Source organism: Helianthus annuus, chromosome 15 (assembly GCF_002127325.2).
Source record: "Helianthus annuus cultivar XRQ/B chromosome 15, HanXRQr2.0-SUNRISE, whole genome shotgun sequence".
Classification (NCBI taxonomy): Eukaryota; Viridiplantae; Streptophyta; class Magnoliopsida; order Asterales; family Asteraceae; genus Helianthus; species Helianthus annuus.
Genome location: NC_035447.2, coordinates 174,254,728 through 174,266,450, shown reverse-complemented (window position 1 = coordinate 174,266,450; position 11,723 = coordinate 174,254,728). Strand labels below are relative to the sequence as shown.

General features: G+C 36.9%; 1 protein-coding gene across 2 annotated transcripts; it reads right to left on the bottom strand.

The window, feature by feature from the left end:
* Positions 1 to 2,534: 2,534 nt before the first annotated feature.
* On the bottom strand, positions 2,535 to 5,535 carry LOC110913042 (double-stranded RNA-binding protein 2). Of its 2 annotated transcripts, XM_022157907.2 has the most exons (4): positions 5,059 to 5,534; positions 3,646 to 3,865; positions 2,954 to 3,559; positions 2,535 to 2,845 (listed from the first exon to the last, which is right to left on the bottom strand). In XM_022157907.2, the coding sequence occupies exons 1-4, from the start codon at positions 5,302 to 5,304 to the stop codon at positions 2,748 to 2,750; spliced, it is 1,170 nt and encodes a 389-aa protein (XP_022013599.1). In that variant the 5' UTR covers positions 5,305 to 5,534; the 3' UTR covers positions 2,535 to 2,747. The 2 variants fall into 2 exon arrangements, with proteins under 2 accessions (XP_022013599.1, XP_022013598.1); XM_022157906.2 differs by having other exon boundaries at positions 2,535 to 3,559; positions 5,059 to 5,535.
* Positions 5,536 to 11,723: the final 6,188 nt, after the last annotated feature.

The window sequence follows — 11,723 nt, the reverse complement described above, 5'->3', positions numbered from 1 at the left end:
CCAAACGGTAACTTTCTTTAATGTTTTATCTTTTTTATTCCCATTTAATTGTATAAAAACCCCACTTGACATCCAACTTTTTATAAAAAAATCCACTCTTAATCAAACTCTCTTTACCTCTTTCATATTTTATAAACTTGTTAACCATGAATCCATTCCGACCCCCTTTGGTGTTCCGTCAAGACCCGGGAACCCGAATACCACCCAACCGCAACAAAACTTTAACCTTCAAGACACGGACCCGAACATGTTATCGTACACGGCTTACTTGAGCGGCTCTACTCTTTACATGCCACACACTTACGGCTTTGCCCAACCCGGCGCCTCGCAACCATCCCAACAACAACCCGAACCCGAGGTAGATATCATCCTGGAGACGCAACCCGAACCGGAGCGAGAGACATCGAAACGCGGTAAAAGGTTGCATAAAAAGAAGGAACCGAACAAAACTCGTCATAAGCATACTTACGTTATTTGGACGAATGACGAGGAATACACGTTGGTTCGGTCGTGGGTCAATGTTTCAGAGGACCCCGATGTGGGTAAGTTTTATTTTTTTTTACTTATTTTTTTTTCTACTCGTCGATTTTTTACCGTACAATAAATATTTGTGTTAATTCTTAAATGGTTAATTTTGCATTAGTAAATGCTATTGCATTTTCGAAACTTGAAAACATCTTTCTACAAAAACTTGTCCGATAATTTTGTTATAGACTATATATATTCCTTAATAAACTCTTCCATTCCAAATGCTCCTTTTGCCTCGAAACAAACATGTTAAGTGTGTCAGCCATGGTATGACAAAATTAACATAGGTAATAAACACAAACATAACACAATTAACTAATTGTGTCATTTCCTAAAACACCGACATAGATCCATATAGTAATTGTGTTACACGACACAGCTCGTATACGAGTGGTTAGGTAAAGTAAAGTTCACCAAATAACAATACATAATAATATTATCATTCTAGAACAACTCGTAACATATCGTAGAAGTCTTAATTAACAATACCTAACATACTTAAAAAGAAATCACAACATCCATGATGCCATTTGGGCATTTGGAACTGGTCCTTTATGCTCCATATATTCAATTACAATCTTCCACAACAACATTATTTTTTAATCAGCCAACATTTTGCACTACAAGTAGAATAATCAGTTTCAACTTAGTTATAAGCAACCTAACATGTTGTATAACAATTTCCATAATTAACCTAACATGTTGTATATAAGGCTAGGCTATAGGGTATGGTGATGGTCTTCCAAGGGAGGATGATCCGCCACGTAGGCGCCACGTCATAGTCCTCCCAAGGATGGTCCATCCCACTAAACTAGAGAGTATGGGAGGATGGTCCTAGATGATCCTACCCCACAAAACTATGTACAAGTATTAAAGCCTAATGTACAAATCTCATTCACAAACAAACAAACAAACAAAAGGGGGCCCACCATTTGGATCGTCCTGGACGTTGGTATGTCGACGGTGAAGACGGGGACGGGATGAAGACGGAGGGGGCGGCATGGAGGTTGGATCGGCGACGGTAGGGGACGGTCCAAAGCCGATCCCCATACCGTATAGCCTAAGTCGCCTAACATCAACACAAATTTAATAATCAGCCTAACATCAGTCTATAATAATTGGATGAACCAGATTGTTAAGTCATATTAACTTATCTTTACACATGTTATATATTTTTACATTTGACATAATGTACATCTATTTATGTGTAGCTTGTTAGTGAAGTCTAACGATTGGTCCATGGTCCATCATGTGTTAATTGTGGATCTTTTGTTATTTGATTCTTAAAAAAAAAAAAAATCAGCCTTTGCCGATGTGTGATCACATAATGCATTGAGTCTGTGTCCTTTGTTCTTGAACTTTTGACTCTTTGAGCTTTGTGTTCTATTTGAGCTGATCAGTTGCACCAAGTGACCAAGCAACCAAGGTAGATTCATAGTTAGAACTTGCATTAAAAAAATATAACTTCTAACCAATAATTCTTGATTTAGGTGACTTGTTTGATCTTTTATTGATGTGTAAACACATTTGTATCAAAGTATCTTACAATGTTTGACCACATATGCCCCAAGAACACTTTATAGATTTTTTTTAACTGCATCTCGACCAGGACTACACATGGCAAAAGCTCGGTTGAAGAGGGATTCAAACCTGAGCACTCCAGGACAAGAACTTACTAGGTAGTAAACCTTCCCACCTCCATTACCACTGGGGCAACTTCATCGGATTAAGAACATTTTATAGATGGATTACTTTCGTTCACCCATCAAAACTCATTTTCTTTTTGATCTCCCAATGCATCTTTTCGTTTTTTATATTGCACGCATGTTGATGAATGATGAGTACATAAGATGTCTAAATTTGACATACATACTTGAGACTTCTATCGCATATGGTTTTAGATCCATGCACCCCCCCCCCCCCCCCACACACACACACACACAGAGACACATACACATGTATTCATATTGCAAACCATAGGAGCACAAGTGTCAAAACCAATACAATTTCAAGTAAGACACCTGGTTTGAAGTAGACTTAAGTTTCCTTTTGCTCAAAAGTGTTATGCATCAAAAAACAATTCATTGAAACTAAGTGGAGCTCCATTTCTATTTCCAGCATGTAAAATACTAGTACCCAAACACCTACCTACTACTTTTTAAGTTGCACAACACAAAGAAAAGCCTACAAAATCCTAAAACACCGACCACCTTTTGTCATCAAATTTGCAGCCCCTTCAAATCCAGTTTGGTGGCATCTTTATCTTCTGTTGGTAATGCTGACATGGCAAGTGGAGATTTGGAGTCCTCATCAGAACCTGTATTCTGTTGGCAATGCAGCCCTTTCAAATACAATTTGGTGGCATCTTTATCTTCTGTTGGTAATGCTGACATGGCAAGTGGAGATTTGGAGTCCTCATCAGAACCAGTATTCTTTTGCACTTCAGTTGGTGTTACAGAGCTTGTCACAGGCTTGATTGGAGCGGCAAAAACGGGAACCGCATGTCTAATGGTGACCGGAGGCGCTATAGGCACCGATGGTCTCCCAAACTGAGAAAGGTGATTCGGTGGAGGCGGTGCTGCACCCATGTGTGGTGATCGAGGGAGTGGCGGTGCAGAGAAAACAGGAATCGAGTTGCGAATAGTCACTGGCGGAGCCATTGCCCTCAAGTGCCGAACAGGGATGTATGGGGCCGCTCCAACAGCAGGAAACTTGTGCTGGCGGGGAAGGGCGGGGTTTTCTGCTGATTGAGAAGCAGGTGATGGTGGCTCATTGGCGGTGGTTTGGCGACGCCTACTAGGATCCATTTTGGGGCATATTAGTGGAAGGATTTTTGAAGTTGTGGATGGCGGTGGTTGGGCTGCATTAGGTGTTTTTGGTTTTGGGGCGTGAAAACGGATTGGAAAGGGTATGTTAGACATTCTTGCCTTTAATCTGAATTTCTGTAAAGCACGAGCCACAATAACATGTTCCTGCTCCTCGGTGTTGCCCTTTTGCAATAACAAACTACTTTCTGATTGCTGCTGTGTTACTGAACAAAGAAAGATAGGATATACATGTCATTGTTTATATATATATAGAGAGAGAGAGACGAATAGAATTTGCTTGATGACTTACAAAGTTTTAGAGATGACCAAGCTGACATGGCAGCATTCTTTTCAGCTTGTTTCTTGTTCTTGGCTGGTGCCCCGGTAAATGTACAGCCAGCTAATTCTACGGTGCAGGTGAAAACAGGCAAATGCCCAAGGCCTGACCGAACAGTTGTGTATGTCGGTAAAGATGACCCTACTCTTTGAGAAACCTCCTGCAAAAGGTTCTTGTACACCCCTGTCTCATCCTGTCAATTCCATAAAACAGCTGTTTCATTCTTCAGATCAAAACCTTTAACTAATAACTTTCTACCCCAATCACTTCTTCAAGAAAATCAAGATATGGACAAGTGACAAAAAAAAAAGACAAGAATAATAACATAGTGTGACGCTTTAGTTTTACGTAGTATAGATTCACCAAAAAGTAGGGCTGGCGATAGATATCTGTATAAGACACGATTAAACCTGTTTACTGAAAAAGTACACTACTTGGTTTTTTACTGTTTTAAAAATAAATAGAATTAGACTAAAGGGTATGGGGGCCGGCTGAGGCCCGGCTAGGACCGGCGCCGGTCCCCCACACCGCCCCCCTGGGCTCGGCTCGGCACAACCGTCACCCCACAGCCGGGGTAGCCGGTCCTCCCTTCTCCTTCCTTTTCTCACATATACCTATACATACATACATATATATACATAAAGGGGTTCATCCCCCACCCCCCTAGGTCCATCCCCTCCAAACCGAGCCTACGTGGCGCTGACGTGGCGGCCCATCCCCTTGGGGATGAGGCTCTCCATACCCACTAGTCTTAGGAGGCTATGATCCATCATTTCTTCTCCTTGGTACATAAAAGATACAACTGTGTTATAGACATGAGATATAAAGTAGTTAAACAAGTTGTATTCATGTTTAATACTTGTGTTATTCGCGTCGTCAGAGACCTGTTAAACCCGATAAGACACGATTTGCCAGCCCTACCAATAAGTATAAAACAAAAGGGATATTTAATCATATCTAACCATGAGATATGTGCAGAAGGAATTGCAACGCTACACTAGCTTCTAGACACTTATGGTAAAACTAAACCGTGCCCGGCTAGATCTCCTATACATTCAGAACATGTGGATCAATCTTAGCTTATAAATATGATTCAAAATGCAGCCCAGTATCCTACCACTTAACATCCACAGAATCCATAACCAACAGAAGAAGTTCACTAAGGCATTTCGACAAAAATACATCCATCATATTACAAAATCCACCTGATGATACCCAAATCTAAACCTCCTCCAGCATTTAAAAAACCCTAAAACCAACACTAAGTAAGGTTTTTGAATTTTTATTTACAAATCAAAAGCACTTTTCAACCTATTCAAGTCCTCATTATCAGCATCAATTCCAAAATCAAAAGTTATAAGAAACAAACAAACCCTAGAGACTCACCAGTATCCTAGCGGCAAGGGAATTAGAAGGACCTTGACACGCAAGCTCACCGAGAGCCACCTCCGCGGCGGAGTGCTCCGCCTGGCGCAACGTAGTGCAGTAATTAGGGCTCTCATACGTCTCGCCGTTAAAATTGACCGTGGCCTTGAACCGCGGCGCGTGATCTGGACCTTCTCGTATGCACGTGTACGACGGCAGATTGAAGCAACTCCTCTGCGCCAGTTCTTGCAGCTGGTTCTTATACATCCTTTCACTCAATGAAAACACAAGTAAAATTGGATTCAATCGGAGCGTCGATTGAAAATGCAGCTACATGGAGGTTAATAATATGTTTTCTAGGGTTTTGATTTCACTAACAGGCATGTATGTATGTTTGTATGTCTGTGTATGTATATGTTTGGTGGTGTGTGTATGTGTGTGTAAAACAAGGATGTGTGTGATGAGAGAGAATGAGTGAAGTACAGTGTAGTAGTGCGTTGTATGCTTTGGTAGAAAGTGGGCGCCCTCATGGTATAAGTAGTATGCCCTTGTGATCAATGGCTGTGATTTGAGGATCTAATCTAAACCGATTGTAAGATGGAGGGTAGGGGATGAATTGAATATAGGTGTAATGAGTAATGACTTCTAGATAATAGAGCTTTTTGTTTAATAATAAGTTTAGTTAATTACCAATTAAATATGCCAATTAGTCAGTAGTGGAACTAGAATGGTTGGGGAAGTATTTGGTGTTTTTTGTGACCAAGGTTCAACTCCCACTCTTCCCGTTATTTTCTGTTTCATCCAGGTGAAGGATGAATACGGGAGGCGCCGGTTCGTCTTTGATGGGAGGCGAGGTTTCAACGATTATTCCATTGTTGTGCCTTCGGGTGGGTGGAGATCGAGTTTCCGCAACCTTGGCCACAGCGTTCGATGTCACGGTGGTTGATACGTCGTTACTTGCCATTCAAAAAAAAATTACCAATTAAATATCTAAACAGTTTCATAAATACAACGTAAACAAAATTTTGAATCCCAATTTTATCTTTTAAGTAAAATGTCAAAATCGTCCGTAAGGTTTGACACTTTTGTCTGATATATTCAAAATAAGAAACTTTTTGTAACTGTATCTCTAATGTTTCATTTTTTATGTTATTTTCATTCAAATTTTTTAACTTACCTAAAAGACTTCGTTAACTAATATATGATTTTGGCAATATCGTTAACTCAGGGACGATTTTATAAATTTACTCTATTATTTTTCAGAGTAGGGTTCCTACGGAAAGTGTGTTTTTCCTAGAAAGTCTAGGAAGCGATCTTGTCCATCCGATTGGTGTGTTTAAGGGTTGAGATCAAATCAATGACAATCTTGTAATAATTTACTTTATTTAATAGATTGTTTTAAATGAGGAGGGGCAATTTCGTCCTTATGTGTGTTTTAAATCAATCAAAAATAACCGTCAGAGATATCACATCTCCTTAATACACGCCATTTTCCCTCTCTCTCTTTCTCTCTCTAAAATCATACCAAAAATACAACGAAAACCCTCTAAAATCATACCAAAAATACCTAAAATCATGGATCAAGATAAGAGATTTACCAACTTCTATATACGTAAGATCTTCCCAACATTGTGTTCTGTGTTTTAGTAGGCGATTAGGGTTCAATCGTGTTCTACATTGAAATAATTGATGTTTGAAGGGAAGAGATTCAAAGAACAGAGGGATTTGAACAAGATGGATGGAAGCAGAGATGAAGTCGCCGGAAGAAAAGTTGAAGTTGCTGGAAGCACAGTTTAAGTCGCAAGAACCCTAGGTGTGTGTTTAAAATAACAAATGTTTGTAGGTATTCCGTTTGTTGTGGATGACTCTGCTTGCTGGGGCAAATCTGCTGATGTAAAACACATTTGTATGAATCTGCTTGCTGTTAAAACACAGTTGTATGAATCTGAATTGCTGTTAAAACACAGCTGTATGAATCTGAATGATAAAACACATTTGTATGAATCTGCTTGCTGTTAAAACACAGCTGTATGAATCTGAATTGCTGTTAAAACACAGTTGTATGAATCTGAATGATAAAACACATTTGTATGAATCTGCTTGCTGTTAAAACACAGCTGTATGAATCTGAATGATAAAACACATTTGTATGAATCTGCTTGCTGTTAAAACACAACTGTATGAATCTGAATAATAAAACACATTTATATGAATCTGCTTGCTGTTAAAACACAGCTGTGTGAATCTGAATTGCTGTTAAAACACAGTTGTATGAATCTGAATGATAAAACACATTTGTATGAATCTGCTTGCTGTTAAAACACACCTATATGAATCTGAATGCTAAAACACAATTGTATGAATCTGCTTGCTGTTAAAACACAACTGTATGAATCTGAATGCTAAAACACAACTGTATGCATCTGCTTGCTGTTAAAACACAACTGTTTGAATCTGAATGCTAAAACACAACTGTATGAATCTGCTTGCAGTTAAAACCATGGTTGTAAAACAAGGTCTCCAAGGCCGAGTACTCTCCGAGTAGTCGCTACAAGGTAGGCTGCCGAGGCGACTTTCTTCAACTCCGACTAATTGCTCGGAATCGATCAAATGCGGACAACATCAGCCAAAATCGGATCTAGTAGGTCTACTTGGTCCGAGTTTGACTTAAAATAAAATAAACCATAATATCTATACCTATAATATTAAAGAATTAATATCAATTTCACGTATTTTGTTATAAATATTAGTAAATTTATGTTATTTGACATATATTTAATTTCCGAAAACTAATTTCTTTATAATTTGGCATGTCCGAGTACTCCCCATGTACTCTCCGCCTAGGCCGAGTACTCTCAACTCCCCGGTCGACCGACTAGGGAGCGTCTAGCGACTTTTGCAACCATGGTTAAAACACAACTGTATGAATCTGAATGTTAAAACACAGTACCAAGAACATGCTGATAGATTCCAGCAAGAAAACGAAGGAAAGATTGATATTAAGTGAGATAAAAAATCGAAAACAAAAAATTCCGAAATTTATGGATAGTTAGTTATTGAAGATAATTTCCTAAAATAAAAATAGATTGTGAAAATACATAAATGCCCTTTTAGATAAAATCCTTCAATGCCACATGTCGCGTTCTTATTGCTTCCTAGACTTTCTAGGAAAAACACACTTTCCACCCAACTCCTACTCTATTTTTCTGTTGTTTAGTTTTTTTTTACTTATCTTTTTACGGTTAAATAAAAACAATAAATATAATCTATACATATAATAAAGTAAACCAATTTGAGACACATGTCAATCATTAGGACTATCTAGAATTATGTTTTCTCACCTAAAATATAATCCCTTTAGTTTCATAGTTAATCCTAAATTCAAAATAATAATAATAATAATAATAATAATAATAATAATAATCCTGAAATCTGATCTCCCTTCACATATCAATTTAATATTATTATATTTAAAAACATATTAAAGCAAATCAAATATATAATTATAGATTAACTAATGAGTGATACACGAATTAATATTAAAAAAAACCCTAAATTTTGATTTCCCTTCACATATCAATTTAATATTACTATTATTATTATTATTATTATTATTATTATTATTATTATTATTATTATTATTATTATTATTATTATTATTATTATTATTAGTAGTAGTAGTAGTAGTAGTAGTATTAGTATTATTATTATTTATCCGTTTAAAACATATAAAAGCAATCCAATATACGATTGTAGATTAATTGATAAGTAATACACGTATTAATAATTAAAAATATATTAAATCAAAATACTATATAAATTAAAATTGTAAGATTGAAGGAGAGGGTGCCACGTGACATTATTGAAATCCTTTATTTTATTTTATATAACTTTACATATTAAATAAAAGAAAACCCTTAAATAACCCTATGTATTATACGGGTTGAATAAATGTAATTTTATATACCAAATTTATACTATATAAGTAAACTAATGTGTGACACGTGTCATTAATTGAAGTCATCTAATTTTCTGTTTTCCTAAGAAAAATTAAAAACATCTTATCTTAAATTAACAATTTTAAATTTGATAATAATATTTTGTTAGAAAAATAGAACGATTCTATATCAAATTTAAAGTAGGATAAGATTTATTATTTAATTAATATAACATATGTATAAAAAAGAGGCGGAAAACAGAAATTAGATGGTTCCAATGAATGACACGTGTCACACATTGGTTTACTTAAATATTTAGTTTCATACATAACCCTAAATTAAAAATTATAAAAAAGTAATCTTGAAATCTCGGTGATAAACAACAACCATGCCTAGTCTATCCCACAAATAGCAAAAGCTATTGAAAGGGTCTGGGAAGGGTGGGATGTAGGCGAACCTTACCTCTGTTCTTGCGGATAGAGAGACTGCTTCTAGAGAGACCCCAACTCAATATAAAAGTATATAGTCAAACCGAACTGACAATTGAAGTCAGAGCTGTCTCCGAGAACTCTAAAAATAATTTAGGCCTCGGGCGAAATAAAAAAATTGGGCCCAAAATTATGCTATGGGAAAATGAATTTACAAAAAAATGAGATCTTGGTGCTGGAGCCAAGTCTTGAACTTGAGACCTTAATGTTATCTTTAAATATGGTTTTTCCACTTCACCACCATCACTTTTATGTATTAGAAATGAATGCATATATTAAATATATAATTTACTATACATAAAAAAGCTTATAAAAACTTTTCGGGCCCTTTAAAAATTTGGGCCTCGAGCGACGGCACAGGTTGGCCGGCCCAAGAGCCGGCCCTGATTGAAGTAGAGAGCTACCAAAAACTAAAGTACATACAAACGAAACTGACAAATAAATATACAGAGCTACCAAAAACAAAAGACATAATGACACACACACACACGCGCACACACACACACAAAAGAAACAAATATATAATAAAACAACATATAAACATAACTAAAAGAAGGTATTCACATGCAAGATCCACCTAAAAAGTAGGGAATCTAGAACCCTAAAACAAAGCCCGAGACAAATGCAGCCTCTCCTAAAAGTCCTTTACCTTAGTTCTACGCCTCCACAAACTCTTATCCTGGACCCTTGTAACACCTCGGAAATTTGTATCGAACCGTATGGAAACACGTGTCCAGTTAACTCTTAAATGTGCCAAATTGTTTGGACGAGGGGGACCAAATATGTAAAATAGTGAAAAATTGGATGTGGAGGGACCATTTGTGACTAAATGCCAAAATTATGGCTTCTGAGTAATCCTTACAGACCGCAAGGCATTAAATAATATTGTTCCTGACAATTTCATGCGGACAACAAGGATTGTTCCTTACGGATCGTAAGTAATTTGAATACCGTGGGCGCGCTAGATCCTTACGGGCCATAAGCCATGACCCTTACGGGTCGTAATTGGTGTAGCTGGCAGTTTATGCGTGCTGCCCAAGACAGTCTGCACTCCTGCCACCTATGTCGCGAAATGCCAAACCCTCCCTGCTTCAAACACATCATGGGGCACTTGTTAACATCAGGAAATGATTACCAACACTTGGCATGATCTCATGAGCTTGGTGCAACTATAAATAGAGGTGCAAATGCACCATTCCAACTTGCATCTTTCTCATTTCTTTCTCTCTACTCACTCTTGGAGTGCTTCTGATCATAAAGAGGTTTCCTACTGAGTTTAATTTTCTATTAGAACACTTATAAGTGTTCTTTCCTTGTTCTTTTCATTTCTAGGCTAAGTTATTAGCCGGAAGTCAAGCAAATTGACTTTTGATTTGACTTTCGGTTATGACCATTATGGTCAAGACAATGTTTGAATCGAACCTGGCTATGTGATCGTAATAAGGTAGGTGATAATCCCCTATGAGGGTACCTCCTGAAGATCACGTTAAGCTGGTTAAATAACGGGTCAAAGTTATATTAAAATAAAAGTCAAAACGCAGATTTTCGGAAAATAAGTTAAATGAACTTCTAAATATCTAAACACTAATTTTTGACATTATATAAGTTGGTATAAGATATTCGGACATGTTAGATCATGTTCAACCCGTCATTTCCTGCTTATAGCTCAGTTCGCAACCGAAAGTCAAGTAGTTTGACTTCTGCTTTGACTTTCGCTTCTGACCCGTTTAAGCTAAGTTAGCTACTGATTTGGAGTTGTATTATGATCATATTAATGTATGGAATAACCCTCTGAGGTTATACCATTTGATCATAATAAATTGTCGGGTTTTATGCAAGTTCTTATATTATACCTTAAAAATGCCAATTTTGCCCTTTTGTGCATAAAATGATTTTAAACCATAATGGACATGTAATATGGATTATAAACTGATGTGGTAATATAACACACATGTTTTGGCATAATGAACTTGACATTGACTCATCTGATCACCCGATGCTGCCTATGCACGTACAGTTGACTTGTATAGCTTAGATTATATAAGTTAACCGAATTGGGTCAAATTCCTTCAAAATCATTTATAATCAGATTGCTCAAAAGTTTCCATAACACTAGATATTTCGATATAGATTAAATAGATTCAAACATTGTCTAGTTCCAACCAAAACCAATCCACAAGTATCGAGAGTTACATCAAGTTCCAAATATTGTTCATAACTTAATTAAAATTAACTAGGTGAGTTCCTAAGCATCATCATA